The sequence below is a fragment of the Micropterus salmoides genome, unplaced genomic scaffold (genome assembly GCF_014851395.1).
Source record: "Micropterus salmoides isolate LMB-PRFRI ecotype aquatic unplaced genomic scaffold, ASM1485139v1 Ms_hic_scaffold_2, whole genome shotgun sequence".
In the NCBI taxonomy this organism is placed as follows: domain Eukaryota; kingdom Metazoa; phylum Chordata; class Actinopteri; order Centrarchiformes; family Centrarchidae; genus Micropterus; species Micropterus salmoides.
The window spans coordinates 3,955,109-3,981,448 of NW_024041150.1; the positions used below are offsets into that span (position 1 = coordinate 3,955,109).

The following is a 26,340-nucleotide window of genomic DNA, read 5'->3' on the forward strand; positions in this document are numbered from 1 at the left end:
TAAACATTAGACAAAGACTCTGTACAGTCTCCGTGTTTAATTAAACACTCTCCATGCAGTTTGTAATCCTGACAAATCCCTGCTCCCAGTGTAATCTACTCCACACACACACACACACACACTTTTGGTCATTTAGTTTTAAGAAAAGTTGGGTTTGATGAGGTTAGAAACTCTGTGACGTCTGCAGGGAACAAACGGTTTAGAATCAACAGACTGAAGCCGATTCCCTCGGTGTGATTATCTGGTATCTGTCTGAGATTTCTGTCTCATCTCCAGTGGAGATGGAGGCGGATGGAATTTAGTTTGTTCTGTTCAAAACATTCAACATTTACAGATGCATTTCAAAAAGTTAGAATATCATGGAAAAGTTAATTGTGAGGGCCAGAACCAGACAGAGATGAAAGGTTCAGGAAACCTTTGCATGTGTTTTGAGTTAATCAGCTGATTAGAGATCTTCTCAGGTCGACATTTCTGTAAATTCTTTATTCTAATACATTTTGAGATACTGGAGTTTTGATCTGAAAGGTGTAATCGACAAGATTAAAACAAAACAAAAAGGCTTAAATTATTTCACTTCATGTGTAATGAATCTAGAATATATGAAAGTATAATGAAAGTAAATTACAGAAGAAAATCTAAATAAATTTCCCGCGATATTTACATTTTTTGAGATGCACCTGTTCAGTAGCTCAGCAGACAGTGTGTGGAGACTTGGCTTGGGGACCAGAGGTTTGCCAGTTCAAGTCCAGCATGAACCATTGGACCAAGGCTCTGCACAGTGGCTGCCCACTGCTCCTCATTAGGATGGGTTAAATGCAGAGAACTAATTTTATAGTTTGTGTTGTACTGGGTATAATTTTGTGTGACAAATATAAAGTTGATTCCTCTCTTTCAAAAACTCAATAGTGTTTCTCTCCAAAAACAATGTCTCTAACTCTTGACAGACCTCGCTGTGGACAATTTTTAACTATTTAAAAAATAAATGCTTCGTCACTTCTTTGAGCATCAAACTAAATTCTACTTTGGGAAGCTACTGTCCGGACCATCCTCTAAACTTGACACCTCTGAAATGGGACGGACTTTTTTGACCCGCTATGACAGGTTCAGTCCTGAAATGTGGATTTTGAAGGAGGTTGAGCCTTGCATAGAAAAATTAGACATGAAACTACTTTCTGCTTCCAGTCACGTCCCTCAAGCCTTCCCAGCTGGTGGCAAAGTGGCAAGTGCACATCAGGGACCAGGCCAGACTACAGTATGTGAGTCCAGTCCAGACTGCTCTCCCTCAGTGTCTCTAAATTCCCCAGAAAGACAACTCTTTAATATCAGGTCACTGTGGCCTTTTGTCATTCACAGTGCAGGTGTCCAAAGTGCGTGTCTGCCACTAACTAATCATCCTCATTGCAGATGTGTAGTTTTATGCACAGATGTGTGGAAAGAGATCAGACTCTCACAGTTGTAACTTGTAACATTGAGCAAACACAGTTTCTAACATATTTGTCCCTTTCTTCTCTGGACAGAGATGCTTCTCTACAAAATTACAGCAGGCTTCTGTGGTGAAGTAGATTATTCATAAAGGTGGAAAAAGGGTTTATACCTGCCTTCTTAGCTTTTTAAGCTTGTTCATTAAACTCCTTATGTCTGTGCTTAAAGCTTAAAGTCTGAATGTTTAACTTTCTGCCTGCAAACTCAGTTTTGAAGTTTGCACATCCAGTTTCAGGGTTGCAAGCTTATTTTCACAAGTTGTGAGGCAGAAAAAAAACCAAACATGTGGTGTGAGAGCACGCTCGCTGACTTCTGACGGGTTCGCTACGTGGTCAGATTCTGCAAACAAAGCTTCAAGGAGGGCGAGAAAGCTTCCCTGGAGCTGCTACACACAATACAGCCGAGACCCCAGCCTGCAGACTTCACACACACCAACATCTAAAGGATTACTCTGTGTAAACTCAATGTAGGAGATTAAAGGCTACATTGGCAACTCATGTTACCATAAAGTTAAGAGTTAGCAGTAATAGCTGGATGTGTTCAGTGCTTCTGAGGTGGCGTTTAGGATGTCGGCGTCTTCACAAGAGGTCAACCGCTATTATTTGAAATACCAGCAAGAGATGCGTTTGGCTTGACAAACTAGCTTTTAAGGTTGTTAATAATCATTATGAACACACACACACACACACACACGAGAAAACAAACAAAGTCTGTTTGGTTCATTTTAAAAGCATTTTAATGGCTTTTTGCACATATGTAACAGAGATGGGGAGAAGTCTACGGGTGCAGATCCAACTAGCAGTGACCCCTGGTCCACATCACACTGACTACCTCACCTAAGAACCTTGGCCCCGCCCACCCCCATCGTGGCATTATTGATTGTGCAATATGAAGAAATATCTCAGTACTATGGTTACAGTGACAGGAATGCACACTATATTTATCAAACTGCCAGAGAATGTAGCAAAAAGAAAAGAAAAAAAAGAAGAAGAAACAAAACAGGAACCATTTCAGGACCAATCACCAGGTGAAAAGTTATTCAGTTACTTGAGAGAGCCAGAGCCCGACCCAACCAACCCCACCACCAAGTGGGGGGAAACAAACACACCCACCTGTTCCACTTTGGGATTTCCTGGCAAGTTAATTAATGACAAAAGTACAAGTGAGCTCAAAAAACAATTCAAGCTTCAATAGAGCAGGTTCTAAGAGAAAAGTTTGGATTTGTGGTTAGTTTGAAATCGAAACTCACCTTTTCTGACAGCTGTTTTTGGCATATTTTGCAAAATGTGGAAACAGGCTTCCATAGAATACACCCTCATCAGGCTGTTGGGAAGTGCTATTGCGTCAAATAACAGAAGTGAGGAGTGAAATTTTGGCACACAAGGTAAAAAAACTACTACAAAACTGAAGCACGCACATTTAAAGATAACATGCGACAGGAAGGCTGTTCACATACTGGAGGTGTGAAAACTTGACAAAAAGGTCACAATTCTACCTTTAAAAAATGAGCACGCTCACACATCTGTTTCTGTTCGCTCTCAAATCTTGACTCAGATTGATTACAGAGCAAATATCTTTCAATTTTGTCATTAAAGAACTCCCATAGAGGACAAGTAACCGAACAGATTTCACTGCAAGCAAAAGTCTGAAAAAAAAATAAAATAAAAAGTGTGCTGAAGCCAACAAGCAAGCGACTATTATTCTGCAACATTACTCACTTCCAGTAAATGCTTTTTAGAACCAACTTGTCCACTTAACAGCAATGCTTAAAGTAATTATGTTTTTATAGCACTATCTATGCCTTCATACTTGTCAGACTAAATAAACCTTAGACATAGCTTAACTGTGGAACAGAAAATACACACTGGAGGAAACAAAAACACATTCCAAGTAACTAAGGGCATAAGTAAATGTTTCAAAAAACGTAAAGCAAGTAGAAAATAAAACTTACTGGATGCTTTAAAGTTTGAGTAAACAAAGATTCTTACTGGTCTTAGATATTTATGTCCCCATCGAGTTGGCTTGCGCTGACTTTGATAGCTCCTTCATTCAGATTTGTGTGCATATCGTTAGATTTTCAGGTAAAGAAAGTTATACTCAAATGAAGCTTATTACGGTTGGTAGGTCTTATTAGTAGTAACAATAATAATAATAATAGGTGAAATTAAAACACAGGTTTATTTTTTTTAACAGTTTGTTATACACAAGTTATACATACAGTTCAAATCACCGCAGGGTAACGCTCCAAATTACAGCCACTTTCTGTTTCTGTTCTTCCCGTGCTGCTGCAGGAAATACACAGCACCAGAACTTCACACAACATAATGATAATAATTTGCTTTTTACAGGTTTGTTTCACAAATTAACCGACAGAAAAGCAGAGTTATTCAGTGCACAAAATGCTTTTAAGATTATGTTTTTCCTTTGAATTGCAGTTTTTTTTCTGCTCTTCAAAGTTCAACACGTGTTAAAACGTTTTACATTTAGCACTTTCACAACACGACTCTGTACTTTTTAAACTTTACCATAGGGTTAGACATTTCAAGTAATATTATAAACATGTGAGAGGGCGTAATTTCAGAGGTTTACCCCGCTGTGGTCTCAGTTTTCCCCACTACAGAGGGATACACGTCATCTTGCAAAGACAAGGCCTCGCAAAAACTGAAGATGGACCCTAACAGGAACTACCTACAACTTCCCAAAACGGCAAAAACAAAACAAAAAACTGAGACAGCCTGGGAGCGTAAACAAAACCCACAAAAGGCAGTAGTCGACGAAAAGCTGGGATGATGAGAAAAGCAGGAGGAAAAACAAAAGAGTAGGAGATAGAAAACACAATTTATAGCAATAAGAATAATAAACGGGAATATTCTGGGAACTCCTCTACATCGTGTTGTTGTTCAGTGGCAAACTCTGGTTTTTATTTTTATTTTAACAGCAGCTGCCTGAAGCATTTGCAAACCCCCTTTAAATTCTTCTCCTTCAATCCGATCTCTTTTTTTTATTATTATTATTCGTTTTTCCCGCTCCGTATCTTACAAAAACCGAACAGAGGATACAGGTGGTGTGTTGTAGCTTTATTGTAGCTCTGAGCCAGACCGGACGGTTGATAGGCACAGAGTGGAGAGTTTTGGCTCGGAGCTTGCATGCTGGAGTCACGCTTTGACAGGAAGAGGAGGAAGAGGAAGAAAGTCTAGAAGGAAGGGAGAAAATGGCTGTTTGGGATTTTATTTAACATAGCAACTGCTTATGTTGTATCTGCTGGATGCTCTTAAGAACCGTCCTCGTCGTTAAATGAGTTAAATATTAGTAAAAACTGGTGATGTATGTTTTTGCTCATTGATCTATAATTTATTTCATTATTACACTACCTGGTAATTTATTAACATTAACAGTTTTGTTAACATTTAAATCCATTTAGAAGTAAATTTTATTTAATTGTGAGCGCGTATTCTATTAGTTTTTTGGTGTTACAGTATCGGTTGCTACAAGCTGACTCTAAATCGAAAATTCGGTCAATTGACATCTTCAACAAATATTTGACAAAAGATCGATCGATAATGAGGAGCGACCCCAAACAGCACCGAGGGGAAGAGGAAGGAAGGAGGGAGGGAGGAGGAGGAAAGGAGGAGCGTCTATTTCTTCTTGCTGAACAGACTGAAGCGTTTCTCCTTGTCTTTCTCTCGTTTGCCCGGGCTGGACTCGGCCGCTGCTGTTGCGACTGAGGCTGGCAGCGTCTGAGCGCGTGCGGCGGGGGCGGGCGTGCTATGGCTGCTGGGCGTGACCTCCGATTTGTCGCCTGACACGGCAGCCGAGATGGCCGAGATCCACGTGTTCATCTCCTCCTGGAGGGCGAAGAGAAGGAGAGGGAGGGAGGGGGGTCAGTAAGAGCATTTATTAATGTACTTTATGTAATGTTAATTAACTTCTCCTCCATCCATCCACTTTATGTAATTACAACTTTAATATACAGTGATTCATTATTTGTTTGTACAGTAGCCTGAATTTATGGGCGTCCACAGTGTTGAGAAATACATAAATATGTTCAATAAATATATTTGTAATAAAACATTTATTAAAAATCTGTTAAGGAATGCTAAACAGGGGTAAGTGCTAAATATAAATATATATAAAAAAGAATGAATAATTACTTTAAAGTAAAATTACAATGGCAAAATTAAAAGAAAATGTAGCAAACCTTTAAATATGTCAAAAAAACAAAACTTAAAAAATTATAACAATAATAATAATAAAATATATCGAATTACTGGAGGACAGAGACCTGGAGGTGGACTATGACAATGGTGCCCACTGTAAATATATAAAGAGAAGGATGCGCCATAATATTGAAAGAAAGAAATAAACTCACGTCATCTTTGGCTTGGAAGAGATATTCATTCCCATCAGTAATCCTGTGGAAGTCAAAAGAATGCATTAAATAATAACCAGAAGTGTGCAGGACTCCTCTATCTACAGATGGTTTACTTTACTCTGGTTAATGAATTTTAAAGACGCTTTAAAGCTTCACTGATCGATATAGTCAACAATGCATTAAATGCGTATTGTGCAAAGGAACCCACAGAGAATTTGTCACTTTTAGCTCCTAGTTTTGGGATTACAGAACATTTACGTTTGCTTCAGTGTCAGATGTGGTGTTTTCCAGCTTGTGGAGGAGTTCTGTCCAAGAAAGTGGCCAAAAACATCAGTGAGTGCTCTCCCAGATGAACGCCGCAAGCTGAAACGTGTTGATCTCACAATTTCCACGACAACAACCAAGTTGGTTTTTTATACTGCAAATGTTGCTGAGGAGTTTTGACTTCATAATATTTCCCTTCTCTATGCACACCTTGGAAGTAAGATTGTGTCACTTATTATTATTCTTAATTCGGTTTAGGGGATAAGCACACACTTTAGTTTTGGAGAGTTTCTTTTTTTCAGTTTTTCTACACTTTTGGCAAACTTGCACCACTAAAAGTATGCCGAGTACTTATGTACGTACAGACAGATATACTCTGATTACTCTGATAATGAAGAAAAGGCAGGTTCTTGAGTTATACGGAGTGTCTTTTCTCTATGATTTGAAGGGCTGACCCCCAATAGTTGAAGATTTGATGCTTCGATGGGCGGAGCCTGATTCGACGGTCAATCTCACAGTCGAAGCTTCGCAGTGAAACGAGGATCACGCCATTTTGGTGATATGGGGGTGCTCAACGTTTGATTTTACATAGAACTACCAGTTTTCTCCCAATAAGTTAATATACAGCCCGTTACAAGTGACGTGACGAGCCCGGGTCGTCAGTGCGCATGTGTGGCGGCAGCAGAGGAACACTTGCTGAAGAGACGGAGCTCCAGCTTCACTGGTGTTGTGCTGAGTTGTTTGCACCTCGTGGGACTTTCGGATAATTTATCACCGTTGATGATGATGAACCACACAAAGAATATTTTATCGTTTTTAAATAGCCGGCTACTTGAAATAGACCTGCGAGGAACCGTGACGTGCGTGCAGCTGTCGGCATGCACGAAAAACTCACACAAGACCGGTGAATGACCGGGGGGAGAAAGAGAGAGAGAGAGAGCGCTTCAAGGGTCTTCAAAAAGCCTCAGTTTAGCTGGAAATTTTGAGTGTAAATTGAATGAATAGAGTCTGCAGCTTCTCAAGATTAAAGCGGAGCTACCGTGTGTAACCCCCCCACCTCTGTTCGCAATCACCGCGCACATGACGACACATCGAGTATCAGTCGACTACAGGCAGGGCTTGACGATTCTGATTCGACTATATACATCCTTAGTCGGGGACAGCCCTGATGATTTGTAAGCAGATTTATGGATGTTTGTCCACAATGGGTAACAGATCTGAAACTGAAACTACAAACACTGTTTCAGCTCTCTGTGTTAAGATGCGACCGAGTTATGACTCAGAGACGGAGTGCAATGTTTGACACAAATTGCAGCACTTCACTGCAGGCAGCATCTTTATAATACCTCACACTGCTCTCAGTCTGCATTTGCTTGAGAAACAGAACTTCGTTAAAGGATAAAGAGTAACTAACAGTATCATCCGTTAACCAGTCAGATTCGCAAAGCAAGTATGTTCCTCGTTTTATCTTTCAGTTACAGTTCGGCGCACTGTTCTGATCCTCAATGTGGGTCTGCGAAACAAAGAGAGAGTGTTTCCATCATCGGGATGCTCACTTGAGCTTGAAGACGTGTTTCTTCTTCTTGTAGTCCAACGCCACCTCGCAGACGGCATCCTTCAGGGTAACGGGAATCTCGCTGTGGTAGGGAATCCCCTGACTGGCGCTCTTCTGATCCTTATAGAAACCCATCTCCTGCTGATTGATCACACAGTACACATTGTGCCACGACCTGCAGAGACACAACGAGAGTCAGATCATTTATCAATATCTCAAAGTTAAATCGCTAAAATTACAGATCTTTTACCATTTTACCATAAATTTAAAAAAAGAAAAACTTGTCTTTGGTCAACTATTTCTATTTTACAGAAGTAGTCAACACTTAGTCTAAAACAGATGAATCCACCTCAAAACTTTAATTTAAATTTTTTTATTTCTGTTAAATCAACTTCCTTCATGAAGAGGAGGACAAGAGAAGAGTAATTTAACACCAAAATAGAAAAGCATTGTTTTAATAGTTTTAGTAGACTAAAACAGTAGAAACACGTCTTGGTTGCTGCATTTCAGAAGTTGGTGTTGGCCGATCACCGGGTGATTCCTACCTGCTAGAAGCCTTCTTGTTATGCCCCTCCCACTCGTGTTTGCGGTGCAGGAAGCCCTCCAGCTGGGACGTGGGAGCGTCCAGCTGCGTTTTGGCCGGCAGGGTCGCTGCCTGGCTGGCCTTGCCCTTGCGTGATGCCCCGGGAGACTCCGTGGGGCTGGGCTCCGACACCCCCGTTCACCACCTCGGCCCCGTCGACGTTTTCCTGGAAACAGAAGAGAGAGGAGAGTCAGAGGAGGACTGTGGATAGATGAAGCTCCCTCACTTATTCTCTTTTAAAGACACAGAAGCTGTAAATCATTGATCAGAGCTGCAGCATGCAGAGCAGAGCAGAATCACAGGCTGTGTAGACACACTTCTCTAAACTTACCCACAACTGGTAGATGAATATGGTTTTTTTTTTGTAAATTGTTTTGGTGTTTGTCTGCAACCTTTAGGCCTACGATGCTTTCATTTCCTGAATCTACTCACGCTAAATAAAACTTGAATTAATAAAACTGTTGACAAAGCCTGAATCAACTGCACATAACTGTAGCAGGTCAACTTAATGCACTATGGGAACTAGCTTCAAGTTACAATATTAAAATCGGTTTGGGTTTAGACAGAGACCATGCCTTCACATCAAACGGCAAAGCAACATGTGCTAAATACCGTTACGAGATAATATACGAGATATTTTAAAAACACATATAGTGTAATCTTCTTTGTCTTGGGGCCAAGGACCACAATGTAAATACACTGCACTTAATATGCTGTGTTTACATACAAGCCACCAGAAGAAATTAAACCTAAAAAATAAGACTAAACCAAACCGGAAGCGATACCCAAGTCACTTTAAGTAACAAGTAAGTTTTAAGTCTTGAAGCTAAAGTCCCGAGTCAGTCAAGGAAACTATCATGTCACAAGTTCTAAACCAGATTATGTAAGAGATAGAGAGAGAGAGAAAGTGTTTCCCTTTCCTGGTTGAGTCCAGATCTTTTAAAGTTGTTACACTTAATCCTCGTTAAATCATGAATACAGTTGTCAAAGTCAAGTCTTGGTGGCTTTCATAAAGTCGAGACTAAAGTCATCAAATACTGTACGTCTCGAGTCCCTGCCTCTGAACTAAACTACAACCTACCTCAAATCCAACGCAAGCTAATATCAACTACACTGGACTAAAGAACCATCGGTCAAACCACGGACATCAGCTACATCAGCCTTTGTAATGCATTTTTAAGCTTTTGTTTTTTCAGCATTTAATTGTGAGAGCTCAGCGCTGGACTCTGATTAGACAAACATCTGCATTGTATATTACCAGCACACACGGTCTTGTCTGATCATACACTGATTATTCGTTTTAGGACATGCATTATAAATCACAACACCACTCCATAAAACACACACACAAAATGGTGGACAGTGTGAAGAAATACAAGGAGAGGGAGAAGCTAGCAGATGGGAAGAACAAAATAAATCTCAAACAATTATCCACAAAATTGCTTGGAACTCATTACTCGACATCATTAATGGTGAGGGGAGAATGCGATTGGCCTAGTATCAAAACAGATTTAATTTTTTCCACACCACACCCACTCCAACCGGATGCTTATTACCCTGTTACTGAGCTCTTCGTGGCCTGGACGAATGGTGGATGCTCTTTTTGAGAACAGTTCAGAGGCTGGACCAATCCTGGGCGCTTTAACTGTGGGGGCTGCAACAGCTGGACGGATCCTGGGAGCTTTTATTTAGAGCTTGGCGAGCGCTAGACCAATTGTGTGAGCGTTTTACTGGGAGTCTTAGAGGCTCAACTAATCCTGAGATTAATTTTATTGAAAGCTTGATAAGGGTTGGACCAAATCGAAGAACTTTCCCTGATAGCTAATCAAAGGTTGGATCCATTTAGAGATTTCTTTAGTGGAAGCTTTTCGAACACTAGACCAGCTCTTAGAGGTGTTTGTTACCGTTTCTTAAGCATTGGACCAATCCTGGGAGCCCTTACTGAAAAACGGCAGAGAGGTAGACCAGATCTAGAAGCTGCAACTTTAAAGCTCATCACGCTTATGACCAATTCCGAGTACTTTAATTGAAATACCGCAAAAAAAGACTGTATCCAGAAACATTCACTGTCGAGAACTCGACCAATCCCACTGGCCATTTAATCTCTCCTAATAAGTGGCTGCCTGAGTTTGAAATGTCTCAGTCTAGCTTCTGTCTCCCAATATTCCTGTTTCTCCTCTGGAAATAATAGACAACGTGTTTATCTTTAGGTACGGGTGAGATTAAAAATCCTGTGATAGAAAGTTACATTTTACAACATTTTCTATAATCATTTGATCGTACTAAACTCTCAATTATCAAAGCATATGAAGTAGTGCTATTTAACATTTCAACTATGTCACACAACACTTCTTTCATGATAAACCCGGTCAGAAATTATTGTGATGAATACTTTATGAGGATTTAACTTTTAAGTAAAAGCTTATATTCTGGGACATTACAGATAAGAAAAGTAAAGCTGGGCAGACTGTATGGATTAAGCCCCTGACAAATTGTACTGAATTCCTCGGTTGTAATTTGATTAGCAGTTTGAGATCTCAACACATTAATTGCCTCAACAATCTGGCTCTCATACGTTACATTTCTGGAAGGTCAGAAAGTTTGTTTGTCTTTTGCGGCTAAATGTGGCCTTGAGTGTTGTGGTATAAAACTGAACTTCGCTGCAAAGCAAACAGATCAAACTGTATGTTCCATCTGCGGTTCCATATTTTTCTTTTCTTCCTTCTTATTTTCGGTTCATAGTCACTGGACAAAACCAACAGGGGCTTCGGTGTTGTGTGTATTTATTAATCTTGTACGTTGTGTTAACTCCGTGTCTGCGCCCAGCTTAACACCTAATTAGTTTATCCAAACATTTTTCCTTTTACAAGATGAGAGCTTTAAACCATCACCAGCAGCTACAAAACATTAACTGTGGTGGTACATTTCCTTGCAACAACTGCTACCGTGGCAGGAAACAGCAGCACCTATGCGTGGTTATCCTCCTTTTCCAAAAATTGTATATCTTTTGAATTAATTTGCCCACCAGCCGATCATTTGGTGAAATCTACTCTACTCTCAAATCAAGGAAATTTGCTAATAAAGGAAGTTAATTTTATGGCTTTGCAATTATTATTTGAACTTGATTTTGATCCATGTCAATGAAAGCAGCCTAAAAACCAAATAACAATCCGCCACAGTAAATATATATGTATTAAAATAAAGCCCCAGGATGAAAATCGGTGGAAAACATGATGAAGAAATACAACATTGACAGAAATGCTAATGATGGTGTCAGCATGCAACAAAAATATCATTAAAACCAATTCTGTACATGTAGAAAAGTCACAGCTATACATGGATAACACATGGACAGACAAACCAGAATGGGTCAGAGAGCACTGATCGGTTCTAACCGGGTTTATTGAGGAATGTGTGTTAGTCAGGGAACGACTGACGGATGGACATGCGACAGAAAACATTTAGAGCAATAAAGAAATGATAACAGTAAAACATGAAAAACAGAAAGTGATAATGACAATACAAAACAGTGACACAAAATCATAACATAAAATATAATAAGGATTGAATAGATAAACACAGGCAGTGGGACAGGTCTAAATGTTTATAAATGAATGATCAGTTTTACGTGAAGGTGTGGAGTAATTTTGAATATGGATTAATTCATATGCAGATGATCTGTATGTACAATGATTATGTGTAAAAACAGTATTGTTGTTATTTAAAAAAACACAAGTCAAAGTACTAACTTTATTTTTCTGGAATGAGTTTAGATTGTCAAACTTGCACAAAATCTTTTTTAATTAATTATTAATTTGACTCTTAGATTAAGTCTCAATTATCCAAAAAAGAAAAATAATACATATGAAACTTAAAATATAACTTTAAATGTATATTATTGGTTTGCCTTTGCTTTCTATTGAATTGCATTAAAAGCATGCACATGAAAATGCAGTGGGGAGATGCAACCGAAGAAAAACGTACAGCTCAACGTTAATTTCTCCTGTTAATTTAACAGTTATAATTATTGTATCATTTCTCTGGTGAGCGGGCTTTAAAAGTTGCGAATGCAATTTACAGTATTGTAAAATTTGGATTCTTATCCAGAAGTGAGAACCTTATAGTATTTTCAAATTGTTAATCCTGAACAGTTAACAGTAATCTCAGTTTTTATCCAATTTCCACAACAAACTGTTAACTATTTCAGTAATTGAAAGTGAGAAGTCATCTGTTAATCACATACCGGGCTGGTTTACGTAAATAAACATATGGGTACTTTACACAGAGTGAATGTTGTATGTGTGATGGAAAATGTAGTGATACACATGCTTAACTCTATGAAAAATAAATATGGAGGATGGTGAATTTGGGCTGAGGGATGTAGAGACACCTGGGGCAGGTAGATACTGTATGAGTAAAAAAATAATAATTCAAATAACCTCTACACCAGAAATATTATAGTTTTTTTTTTTTTTTTAAATAAATGTCTGTCTGGCTTGAACAAAATATAACTTTAGAAAATATAAAACAAAGAGTAGAATTTTGAAAATCAACTCTGCATAAATCTGAATGATTCTGAGATTTCAGCTTAAAATCCTTTATTTTAAGACAATAAAAGTAAGACATCATTTATCTGAATGTGACCTCAATATATTTTGGAGAATATTCTAATAGTATTACATTGTTTTTGGTTGAATGCCTGCTTTATATTTGAGATTTCATTTTACGTTTAGTTTGATTACTAGTTTGATTAGTATTTCTCATTACGCTGATGACACCACACTTTACACACGGGAATAAATATCATCTAAAAAAATCCAACAAAACTTTAACTGATCCTCAGATTTGAAAATCACTGTTGATGTAATGATTTAGGAGGGAGGGCCATGTCTCAAGTGTTCATATTCCAGAGAGTGAGTTTATAAATGATGACGTAAACTAACAGACACATTAACAGCTGAGGGGAGAGGATGACAGGAGTGTCGAGCTAAGAGAGACAGAGGGAAGAAGGGAGGAGTAAAAAGGAAAATGAGGGGAGGAACGGACAGAAACACGCGTGTGGTTTGTTTTTGTATATGTATGTGTGTGTTTTGTGGTCCCACACACTGCTTATGCACTCACACCGAAATAGAGATTCATACCCATTTCTCTAAATGTCTCAAAATACAAACATTTAAATATTTAAGTCAGTGACATTTACATTATTCACGTACACCCTACACTGTTTGGTAATTTTTCAGGTTTAAAGAGTACAGAGCACCATTTTGTAACATGTTTATCATTTTTACTGTGGTATATCATTGTTTCTAATTTATTTTTAATCAAACAAATTAAGTACAAAAAGGAATGTTAAAGAAAATCAGCAAGAACTTGTATATTTGCTTGAGAAAGCTTCTCAGCGGCCACATTTGATTTTAATATTAAAGTTTTCCTCCCAAAGAAAAAGTTGTCAATTTAACTAATTGAAAAGGGACACCACAAAGATTAAAAGGTATCATCTACTTAAGCTACTTTCCATTAGTACCTAACTAAGTTTCCTTACAGTTTTTATCTGTAGGAAGTTCCTCCTTCATGCATTATGAAGCAGAAACAGAATAAAACTGAACAGGCCTGTGTGTCCACCTGGATCTCATTTTAAGTTCTGGCTTCTGTTACTGCTTGTTCAGTAGTAGTTCAGTTGGCATGAGCTGTCTTTACATATGTCAGACTTTATCTAGGCTGAAGCGTTTTAGCAGAATATTTCAGTGAGCACCAAATTTAAACAAAAACCGTTTGCATCGATTTGAGAAATGGCAAATCTAAAAAAACAACAGCTTGTAATCAATTCCTATCTTCCAATTGAATAAAAGCAGCTCAGTCACCACATTTATCTCTTCAGTTCAGTCTTACAGAATTTGAACTGCTTCTTCCTGTAAAACACCAAGACTGAAAACAAGAATCCAGGTGGACATGGAGGACTTATTAAAAAAAAAACCTGCAGATACACTCTTAAATCAGTAGTACTACAGCGTAAAGGTGCAACAAATCAAAATGTTCTGGTGCTATGTTGGTGATAATTATAAACAAATGAGGCCATGGTGAGGCTTCATCAGTCCTATGGCTTCTTGGCCCGATGTTCTTACAAAAGAGGTTCCTAGAGGTGATTTAAAGGCCTCTCAGAGATGAAGATCTCATTTTGTTAAAAGTATTTATACTAGCACCTTAAAACAAAGTGATTGTCATCAGTTCAAGCTAAAATTACACATGGGGTACTTTTAAAATTATTATACAGAAAATATTAATCAGTAAAGAGGAGAAGCAAAAAATAAAGGCTGAAGACAAATGATAAATGCAGGAACAGTGTTGTTAACAAACCCAGTTAACAACAGAGTGAATGTTATTTCTGTATGAGGTCAACGGTTATTTTTGTGATGTTTATGTCTCTGCATGCATGTGCTTTGGAGTGTGTGCGTGGTCATATTTAAGCATCTTGAATGTACATGTATCATTAGTGTGTGTGTGTTTATGTGTTTGTGTGTGTGTTTGTGTGTCAGAGTGCGGTGGTGGTCCTGCGGTTCTGCAGGGTGCTGCTGTATTGCTGGTAGGCAGGTGAGCGGTAACTAACCCTGGGAGACTCCTGATCGGACGGCAGCCCGTTCTGAGAAAGCAGCTCACCCTCCCTGCAAACACACAAGGTACACAAAGACTTACACACACTCTTGATGAATTTTACACTTATATAAACACACAAGAGCTGCAACTGTTCACTACTTTCATTATTTATTACAAAATGGCTCTTGCACACCGGCAGTGAAATATTATGTATTGCCAAATTTTGTGCAGAGTTCACTGTCATCTGCCCTGTTGAGGTCATGAACTTTTATCTGCACCCATTTCCTTTTTTGTTTTGTTTTCACTTTCAGTAGAATATCAAGAATCAGCAGAGGCCGAAAGGTCGCCTTCAAAGATATATTAAATCCTCATGAAAAACAATAGAGGAAGTACAACTTGCATCTGACAGTAATGAAATGAAAAGCAGTTACTCCACCCCTTATTATGTCACAAAACCCAAAGGCGTTCAATTTCCAATAATATAAAACAGAGAGAAAAACTCTCACCTCTGCTGTGCTGCAGCGTCGCCGGGCTGAGCCTCAGTAGGCGGGGGTTGTCTCCTCTTCTCTTCTTCCTCTTGCGCTCTTCTCACTTCCAACAACTCCATCTGCACACACAAACACATGGGGCCTTATGGAAGAACCAATCACACAAGAACATTTGTTCTTGACACGCACGTACGAGTCATTTAAAAGAACTTCTTCAGACCTGTCACACGAGTCATGTACAGATAATCTGACTCTCTCCACAAGGAGGACACTCGTTTGACTTAATCTGAATGAATTTAGGTTTATTTGATGGCATGATTGTTATTGGCATATCTAGGCACACCAAATCCTCTTCAACTGTCTCAGGGTCTCATATTCTCTGGTCATATTAATCATTTGTTTCTTTATTTCTGTCACAGCACAGAGCTGCTTTGATGACAATTCACTGAAAGCTGTATTATCAATATTTTCTAATTGTTTGGGTGACTACAGACAAACTTGTTATCTATCTGGCCTGTGATTTCTGACACCAGGACTTGAAGGATATTATTTTATTTTTTTACTCTTAACATTGTTGTGATTGAAATTTGACCACAAATTGAGTAGAACAGGCAGCCTTTCATTGCAGTTTTAGAGGCCAAGATCATGCTAACGATGACATCTCATGAACGCCCACCTCCTCATTAATAGGTGGAATTTATCAGGCTGAAAGGAGCAATTTATGACATGTTTGTCGAGTTAAGTTGGTGATTCTGACTTGAACAAATTTCACAGAAAAGTTTTAGGATAAGGAAATGAAAATATTCCTGCATGAGTCCATTTTAAAACTTTCTCATGGCTCCAGGGTGTGAGCACACTCGAGTCTCACCGTGGTCAACCTCTCCAGAGCGGAGAAGCGTTCCTCCCAGGTGGCGGCCGACTTCTCAAAGGCCTCGTGGCGTTTGATGAGTTTCTCCACCTCGTCCACGTTCTGGCCGATCTCCCTGCTGGACAGATAGGGCTCCTGACCCAGCAGCCACGCCTCGGCCACACCTGCGTCCCGGGAGAACTGGTGCACCTCCAGGACTGAACACATACACACATGCATTTCCACGCTCACGTTCTGTGAACATATCGGCTGAATAAACTGAGACACTGTTGAGTGACTGACTTATTGGATGAAACAACTTACCCAGTCTAAGCCACTCCCATCTGTCCTCCCACTTGTCAATCATGTCTTTCCTCTTATCCGTCAACTGTAACAACTTTTCTTTAATCTGAGGGGAGAAGACATTTTAAGTGAAGATTGGAAAAAATTGGAACATTTTCAAATGTATTCATGTGGTTTAGAGACAGAATGAGTTTAAGACAACTGTACAAAACAACATGAGCATCAATCTGGAAATTACGCTGTAATGTACATGTTACTTTGAAAGGAAGGCTTTTAAAACAAGACCGCCACCACTTCACTTCTCTTAAAATATTTCTTTAATTTTTTTTTAATCCAACCTGAAATTATCACAAATTCGACAACTAAACCCATAAATAAATGCTATTAATTCTGACTGAACACAGCTGATTTATATCACAAAACTAAAAGTTTAGCTGTGTTTAGTTTAGCATGAATGATGTGGGTTATAAATCTGTTTTGATGGATGTGCACTAAAACTCCAGGCTTTAAACAGTGAAAAAAATACTTTAGAGAGTATATTAGTATCATTTTAAGTCCTTAAATTGATTTTATTTGAAACTGACATGTGGATATTCTGAAAATTTCTCCCCACCTCTTCTGAAGCGTAATGCTTCCTGGCCAGCAAGGCTTTGCCCAGCTCGATGCAGGCTGTGAAGCTGTCGTTGCGGGCGTCGATCTCCGCCTTGATGCCCTGGTGGTTGTTCATCAGCAGCTCCACCGACGACACGTCCCTGAAAAAAGGCAAGAAAACAACATCAACTGTGTGAAATAAGACGAAATTAATCCCCAGCTGGATTAATATCTGGTACAACATTACTTTTGTTTAAATCAACCTGGCTACACGAAACAACGAAATGAATGCTTAGACTGATAGTATAACCAATATAAAAGACCAGTTCATTGATTACTACTGAGTATTATATAATTATAGAAAGCACTTGGATAAGGCTACACAGTCCTCTAATCATTGCTTTTTGTTTAATAGAAACGTGTTCTGGATTCAGATCTGCACTGCAACGCACAAAAAAACTAGCAAACAACCTGCTTTTCTTACTTCACGTATTAATATTTTGATAATATTTTCTTTCCATAATAAGAGATAAGATAAGATAAAGATATGAATAAAATTATTAGCAAAATTATATAAAAAGGCATTTATTTTTAGGAAATCCAAAGTGAGATTTATGGGATATGTAGTAATTTCTGGTACAAATTGATAGTTAAAAGTGGAAATTCATTGACAGAATTATTTATTTAGCCCAATCACAGCTCTTCTCTCTGTGTGCTATTTAATCAAACTCCAATTACAAGTTAGCATCAACTCGTCTTTCATCTATTTCTGTTTTATTTAAATGCAACTCTGAGGCAGCTGCGTGCTGAAGAAAGAAACTAAAAATGGCTAAAAACACATCAAACTCTCCAAACTTGCCTTTTCCTTCAGCTGAAATGTTTCCTGCTGCAATATTAACGCAGGAAATTCTTTGATATCTTGTGTGAAAAAGCTTCAAGAGAGAGAAATAAAGATCTCCCTACCTTGGATTCTCCTGGGCCTCGATCAGACGGATGACGTCCTCCATCCACAGCATCAGGTCCCGCACCATGCTAAAGAAGCGGAACTTGTCTCCGGTATCGACCAGCTTCACCCGGCGGCCCTCCGCCGCCTCCAGCAGGTTCTTCCAGGCCTCAAGGACCTGAGGGGGACGAGATGACAAACAGCAGAGTTCAGAACGAGAGAGACCGGAGGCTGGAGTCCTCCAACACACAGAGGATCACTGTTTTAACCTGATAAATTAAGTTTTCATTTACCATATATCAGGCCCATGATTTCAAGAATTTGCAGTTGCATTATTGATCTTCCAGCCAAAGATCAGCCAGCTCCTTTATGGAGGAGCATCTGAGAACTTTAGAGAATAGAGGAGGGACCGCAACATGACACTATATACAGAGATTTTGATATTGTCCCTTTAATATCTCTGGCTGTATTAGGTCATTGTAGGTTGCATGTTGCAAATCAGTGAGGAGGACTGCTTTATGGCAATATTGGATTTTATATGATTTATGCATCAATGGATGTAATTTGATGTGTCAGGTATTAGATTTACCCTCCATGTTTTTAAGTGGATATTGTTTGCTTGTGTCTTCCACCTCCTCAGAATCAAACCCTCAGACCTCTCCAAAATCTGCTGGCACCAAGTGGATAACAAGGCACTGGGATTCAACGGTAACTGACAAGCTGGTGAGCTGTTTCAAGTTTATTTAGTAAATAAATAAATCAGACTGATAAATCAGCGTGCCGATATTATTGGCTGATATAAGCTAATTGCAGATATCTGTGTTTATAACAGCTGATTAATGACAATTAAAGAGAAATAGAGAGACGGATTCAACTATAATGTTGCTATGAGTGTTGCATAGTTTGTCTACCAGAGGGCGCTGTGCAGCACTCAGTTTGAGAGCTCTGGAAAGCAATCAGCCTACATGATCAGCTGTACTTTCTCTCAAAGTAATATTTACAACATTAAAAACAGTTTATTTTTAAACTGCATCCTGTCACGTTATCTTGGTCAGGTCTTATAACTACACATAACAAATGTTAGGGATAATCTTTGTTTATGGTATCTGTTTCTGAAGAAAAAAAAAAAGGATATCGACTCATAAACAGGAATTTAAAATCCTCAAATATCAAAATTGGTATTCGTCTTAAAAATCAGTCAGGCTCTATTTTTTTTTTTTTTTTTTTTTTTTTTTTTTACACAGTACAAGCACATTTTGCAGACTTAGATTTGAAACTGTTTAGTGTTTTTATTTTTTATGTCAGGTGCTCAGACATCACCGAGACTGTTTCGCTTAAATATTTAATTAGATAAGGAATATGGGGTTCAGTGTCTTGGAGGGTCCGTACCCTACCACACTGAGTAATGGCAGACCCGCTTGCTGAAGCAGCTTGTTGTCCAGTAAACCTCGATCCACTCGGTCAAAAACACTATAAGGTAGATGGTTAGATTTGAGCTAACTGTTAGCAAGCTAAATACCCACTAACAATATTAATGTGTGAGCATGCTAATAATAATGCTAATAATAGCTACCAGCTAAGCAGTGTTGATTATTTGCACAGATACTATGGTTAGCCAGCTACAAGCTAGTTTCTATCAATCCGTCAGATGGCTCGTGATGAACTGATCAGCCCCCACTCAGAGACAAAAAAACAACCAAGTCTGATCAATGCTGTTGCAACAATAACAAAAAGTATTAGCAGCAACTATAACACAATTGCTGAAGACCTCCAAATGGAAAGTAGAGGGTAAAATGCTGCGACTCTGAACACAGTATGGGAAAAGTGCTGCTTGTGGGATCAGTAGCAGCTTTGGGAAATATTATGAAACTGGTTGGCATTCAGTCATGTACACACAGCAAGTGTCATTTGTGTAATCTTTCAGTTAAGTTAACGGTCAAAGGTGATACTGACACTCGGTTTCCAGAGTTCTGTTTTCCTCGACATACACGTTCGCTAAATGCAGACATTTGTAGCCAAAACGCAACCCAAACCGCAAGTCAGACAGTTCAGCCATCACTGAATGTCACCTGACTTGTGATTGGATAGCTGCATCGCTGCACCACAACACAGATAAAAATAAATACATCACGGTTCTACCACATTTTCCAGCCACAAGCAGCACCACAAGTCAAAGTGTCTGAGCTTCAGGAGGCAAAGCTGCACAGAAAGTGCTTTTTGTATGTTCCAATGGAAGCGTGCCGGCTGACACTTTAACTGTCAGCCATTCATTTTAGCTGCAAATGTCTGCAGAATGAATGTCCTCTGTAAGCTAACACAGTAGATTTGCGCATAATCTTTTCACTCGTCTCTGAGTAACATATTCCGCCACAGATCCATCTGACACTGAGACACTGTTAACAAAGTTGATGGAAACATGGCTGCAGAGGACTGCAAGCAGCGACATTTTGCCAGCTAACAAGCAACTACATTTAAGCAAATGCGAACAAAAACATTCGATTGCACCGCTGTGTGCAGTCATGAAACATAAAAAATGCATCTTAAATTGATTTGCAAAAAGCTAAGACACTAGAGGCCTACATTTCCAGTTTTCATTTACACTGTCCGACCAAACCCAAACTGTATTTGCAAACTACTGGTAGCATTTGTTTTAACCTCCTCAGAGGCCCAGGTGAGTGGACGTTACAGCTTATTGGTACTCATAAGGTTAGATCATCGATCAGAAAAACTGAGTTTGTATTGAGTTTGTGTCGACTTCTGTGCAAAAATCCACCCACACAGTGATCTTAGAACGATATAAAACAAACACTACAAGTATTTGCAAATCACCAGGTCTGCGACTAAGACTAGGCCAGAACTAAACTGCATGAAAATGACTAAAATGTCGCTAAAATTAATCAACATTTTAGTCGAAATATTAAAAGAAAGTCTAAAACTGCAGCCAAAATGAACACTGATGCAAAGCCAATGTTTTTGGTAAACGGAGTCTCACCTCTCCCTTTCTCTTCTGGGTGGACAGGGAGGATATGCAGGGAAATGGACATACAGGGAATGGTCAAAACACAACGCCATCAAAAACACTCAGTGCTAATTACTGTCAACAGTCCACTGTGATTGTCTGGAGACGAGAAGCGCTGGCATGTCGGGGTGCCACAAAAGTGACAATCCTCTTAAATCTGAGGTTATCGTTCACCAACATTACAAGTATTTTATGATGTGTCCTGAGTTTGCAGAAGAACAGCTATTTTATTATACTGAGACGGATTAAGACACTTGTGGACATATTTGTAAACAGAAATGTATGAGAGATGTTTGAAAAAACAACAGTTCATTAAATCTGCAGCATCTGAAAAGTCCTAGCTGGTACACACGGCGTGACACTCGTTAACCCTGTGCGTCAACTTTAAATCCAGCTTCACAGTCTCTAGGAACCCTTCCTGGAAAACAAGCTAAGGTCCCAAGAAAGGTCTAACTGCTTAGCATTAGGTTTCTAGGTTTCTCACAGAACATATTCGGAGGATGCAGTATAGTAATTCTAAATAAATTTTAATCAGAGTCAAGCTAGCCGTTTCCCTGCTTCTATATTTTGTGCTAAGCTAGGCTAATTACATCCTGGATGATCCATTTTCTCTTCTGATTCTGAGGGAAAAAGATTTTCCAAAATGTCCGGCTGTTCCTTTAACCTTTTCAGCAAATGCAACTGTCTTAAATCACAAGTTTCCTTTTGACTTGAGTTCAAAACTCCTGCCCTCTGAATGTGTATTCAGACAGAACGTGATGTGAGTTTTCACATGTGTTAACTATAGATTCAGAGAGACCTGGGTCAAGCACAAAGACAAACATTTTCACCTTGAATCATTGCCTTAATTGTGAATTAGAGTCTATGTGCGTCCACTCTTGACTATGCTTTGACTTTCTATAGAATCACACTGTTTTTCACATTACGTCAGAACACACATTTAGAAATTCAATGTCAAGAAGTTTTGCTCTCTAATATAAGAATCCAAAGCTGGGAGACCTTAATGTTAGGAATAAAATGTATCACCAGGTGGAATTTCTTACAATAATGCAATCTGTTCAGCTGCTGTATGATGTAAACCTTTAACAATGGGCCAAATATAAAAATGTTTTCAGCAATACAATTTTGCTGACAATTTTCCAAAATGACAATCACTGTCTGACTACAAATAGCAGATGTGGCTTTGAACCTCGAAGAGCAATCACATTTCAACTATAACCTAGTTCTAGAAGAAAAATGTATTTCCTTACAGGCACCAATCCGGTTAATATTATGAGCTCCCAGTTTATTAATAAGGATTAATCCCAATGTTCCCACTGTGTGAGGAGACTTTATCATGGAGTTTTTCTGCATTTTGACCACGCCCTGTAAGATCTTATTATGTGTTTAGAATCCAGAGCTTGTTGTATGATCGTGAATAAAAGCAATTTTAAATGATTTGAAGGAAGTACTTAACGTTTCGGCATCTTATAGAAGATTTTTCTCTCTGGGAAAATCAGACTCCATATTACCTACAAATTATTTTGCTTTACTTTCCAAACGAGTCCTCTCAGGGGCGGACAAACAGTGCAAAGTTAGTGCAGCAACAGTGCAGCATGCATGAGGAACAGAGCCTTTTGCAGGGGCTTTATTAACATTAGGTGCTGGGTCCATTTCATTTCGCTTCAATCTGTAAGGGAAGTAGGTTTACATGTCAGAAAAACACTTTAATCGTCACCTAACCCATTATAGTTCTAAACTCATGTGCCAAATACAAAAATATGTTGATAAATAAATGTTTTATATTCTCTGGTTTCCGCAGCAGGGACACTGAGACTCACATTTACTGATTGAACTCAAAGTAAACTGAGCCCAGTCCTGATGCGGTTTGCGTTTCACTGCTGCCTGACACTCAATCTCACCTCTCCTTCTCTCTTCTGGATGTCGTCAGCTTTATCTCCAGCGTAAGCAGACTGCAGACGAACTGCGTCCTCCTGAAGCTGCCGCACCTGAAAACGAGGAGGAGCAGGAAAAGCTTCAGGCTGGCTCGAAAACACACAATGAACCATTTAAACATCAGTATGAGACGCAGGTGGATCGCAGATGCTGTCTCATAGACTGACATAACATCTTCAAACAAACGCATCAAAGTTATAATTGTTCAGCTTTCAATTCTCTTTGAGAGTTTCCTCCCATGATGCTCTGTTTAATCTTACAGCAATTTTTGGAAATGCAAAAAGTAAAAATTATGAATCTCCAGTTCATCTCAAAAGGTGTTGGATGGGGTTGAGGTCTGGATTCTGTCTTCCTCTCATTTCAACAAAGAGACCAAACCTAAAAGAGCACAGGAGTCCTTTACTTTTGGCTATATAATAATATAAACATTTAGGACCCCATCTTTGTTTTTAGTTTTTTATGACAATTACATTTTTACTTCTTGTATCAAAAGCCAATCCCAAATATAGTGCCTGTACCTGTGTCCCCAGCGCCTGAATGTCGTGTTCGAAGGTGGTGTGCATCCTCTGCAGGGTTTCCACCGTGTTCTGGTCACGGCCCAGCTCCTCGGGAAGCTTCTTGTGTTTGTCCAGGATGCGGTTGAGGATCTCCTTGGCGTCGTGGTAGAACTTGTGGAGTTCGTAGGAGGCGGCGAGGATCTGCGTCCGGGTGTCGATGAGCTCCAGCAGGTCGGCCCAGGCCTCGTTCAGGCCGTCCTTCCACTCTGCAATGGTGGCAGCGTCGCCGTGGCCGGTGTTGATCAGCTCGTCCGCCTGACGGTTGACGGTGTCGACGCGCTCCTGGCCGATGTTTCCGGTGTCACGGGCAAACTCCCTGAAGCGCTCCTGCAGCATCTGAAGAAACACAAATGTTAGGAATAACAAGATGACGCTCCTGAGCTTCTGAAGATGCAACATCCTTGTCTACGCCAGCTGAGTAATTAGTGAAAGCAGCACAACGACAGCAGCTTTCCTCCCGTTTGGCTGTGATCAGTTTTGTGTACAGTACACTGGATTATTGAGGGTGACACAGACACTGTAAACGGATACTTGTCACTGTTGACTGTTTCTGAACGACCTCAAACTTAATATTTGATAATTTGACATAAATGCTGACATGTGTGCCATAAACTAATATCATCTGACATGTGGCCCACATATTCAACATTTATGTATCCAGGTGCAAGAAAACACAGATGACTGCAGTTAAACCAGATCTTCTTGTTTCCTCTCAGTCTAAAAAGTGCCTTTCCTGGAAACAGTATTTTTTAAATCCAATTTTCGCCTAGAAACGGTTTTTCAATAATTAAAATGACTGCTGAGAAGTGTATGTAAAATGTAAATCTAATCTGATCAAATATAACCCTACCTTTCTGAAGGTTCACACTTCTAAACAGGGAGGAGTTGTCACTGTCAATTTAAGCACTTTGTTAGTGTCCATTAAATGAAATGAAGCTACCTTTCATTATAAAGCAACACAATCCAGCTTCCAAAACAAATCTCCAAAAATGAACAGCACTAATTTGGCATTTTCAGAACACAGTGAAATGTGTGTTGTACTAACGGTGACGTGTTCGTAGTCCTGTCCCAGCTCGTGGGATCCGGCCACCACCTCCCTCTCAGCGATCCACTGCTCCAGGTCGTCCACCTCCCGGTTCAGCTGGAAGAGACGGAAACGCTCGTCCAGCTTCCCCCGACGCTCCTCCGACAAATCCTTCAGCCCAGCATACAGCTTGTCCACCTGAGACTGACGCATCCCGATACGCTCACTGCACGAGGAGGAGAGAAGAAATGTTACCGTCTTTCTTTCGTTCACTCTTGCTCCTTTCTGTCTCCTGTTCCTTCCTTTCCATCCATCTATACTTCCTTTTCCTCACCCTGTCTTTCCTTTTCTCCTTCCCTTGTCCTTCTTTGCTTCCTTCCTCCCTGGTTAAAATGTGAAAAGCTTCTGCATTAAAGAAGCAAATAGTCCTCGTCCTGACTGTGGCTCTTTACATGTAACCCTTGACCCCCCCCCCCTCACCTGTCGGGGTGTTCGGCGGCCACCAGGCCCCGGCTGGTGCTGGAGAGCTGGTGGACGGTGTCGGCGTAATCCTCCACCGCCTGCTCCAGGATCTGATGCTTCTTCAGCATGGCCACCGAACTCTGCTCGTCCTGAGACACACAGAGAGATTTAGCTTGTTATTTTGTTTGTTGCCAAGTAGAATTTAGCAGACAAAAGAAGAAAACTCAATGGAAGGATCACCAATGAGTGGACAGACAACTGATTCTCGTATAAATTAGGACAGAGAGACAAAACAAAGATGAGAAGGGAAAGAGAATATGAAGTGGAAAGAAACAGTAAAAGGGGAGAAATGAGATCTGGAGAGATTTAGGAAAATTAAAAGGCAGAGACATTTGGAAAAACAATAAGGACGGATAGGGATGGAGGAAAATCAAAAAGTGAAGTAAAAGTTAAAAATAGCAGAGAAACAGATTTCAGTAAGAATGAAAAAAGAGAAGAATAAGTAAAACAGATGGAGGGGGAAAGAATTTAAGTAAATGCACCTCAGCAGTTCTCAGTAACTGGTGTAAAATTTCTGAAACGTTTCACCTTTACAAGCTAAAAGTCTTAAGACAAACACTAAATTATACCATTGTAAAACCCAAACTAAAAAAACTCAGAGGTAACTGAAACCATCTCATGTATTCACAGTCAGGTACCAGAGTTTTTAATCAGAGTATTGTTATAATGTGTACTGACCTGCAGAGACACGGGCAGAAACATCAGACAGACTGACGCAAACACAACAAAATGATGCACAACTGATACAAACTGAGCAACTGGCAGGTGAACGAAAACTAAAACAAACAGGAACAGGAAGTTTTTGATCCACGGGGCAGAGAAACCGAGCAGCAGGATCCTGAATACTATGATTTTAAAGGTTTATCTGCGTGACTGAAACTGTTTTACCAGTAACTCATCAGCTCTGATCCAACAAACAAAAACACTAAATGTCTAGAGCAGTGGTCGGCAATGGGCGGCCCGCGTGGCCAGATTACTTTAATAACGGGAAAAAAACAAAGATTACAGAAGCTGGTGCTGAAACACATCTTAGTCGTGACAGCAAAAGTTACTCACATAATCACCTCCTCTTAAGTGATTGTGCCTACTAAATAAAAGAGCGAGAACGTCTTTGCAGCAGTACTTTATGTCGTGTTTAATTGAGAGCTTTTACTTTGAAAAGTTCTGAAGTAAATTCAAAAAAGTCTTGTGCTTGCTTGACACACCTCTGAAAAAGCAGTCAGAAAATGTGAGATTGGATTCCCCTCAATATAAAGCGATCTCT

The 26,340-nt window shown here is 39.6% G+C and overlaps 1 protein-coding gene across 1 annotated transcript in view; it reads right to left on the reverse strand.

Moving 5' to 3' along the window:
• Nucleotides 1–2,200: 2,200 nt before the first annotated feature.
• Nucleotides 2,201–26,340, reverse strand: part of LOC119911515 (spectrin beta chain, non-erythrocytic 1-like) — a 100,820-nt gene continuing 76,680 nt past the window's right edge. The window contains 15 exon segments of the mRNA XM_038730411.1: nucleotides 2,201–5,327; nucleotides 5,852–5,894; nucleotides 7,675–7,848; nucleotides 8,219–8,389; nucleotides 8,391–8,422; nucleotides 14,861–14,915; nucleotides 15,354–15,454; nucleotides 16,204–16,400; nucleotides 16,507–16,591; nucleotides 17,099–17,237; nucleotides 18,040–18,197; nucleotides 22,940–23,026; nucleotides 23,492–23,866; nucleotides 24,576–24,780; nucleotides 25,035–25,165. Of these exon segments, the coding sequence (XP_038586339.1) occupies nucleotides 5,118–5,327; nucleotides 5,852–5,894; nucleotides 7,675–7,848; nucleotides 8,219–8,389; nucleotides 8,391–8,422; nucleotides 14,861–14,915; nucleotides 15,354–15,454; nucleotides 16,204–16,400; nucleotides 16,507–16,591; nucleotides 17,099–17,237; nucleotides 18,040–18,197; nucleotides 22,940–23,026; nucleotides 23,492–23,866; nucleotides 24,576–24,780; nucleotides 25,035–25,165 (2,163 nt within the window). The 3' untranslated portion in view covers nucleotides 2,201–5,117.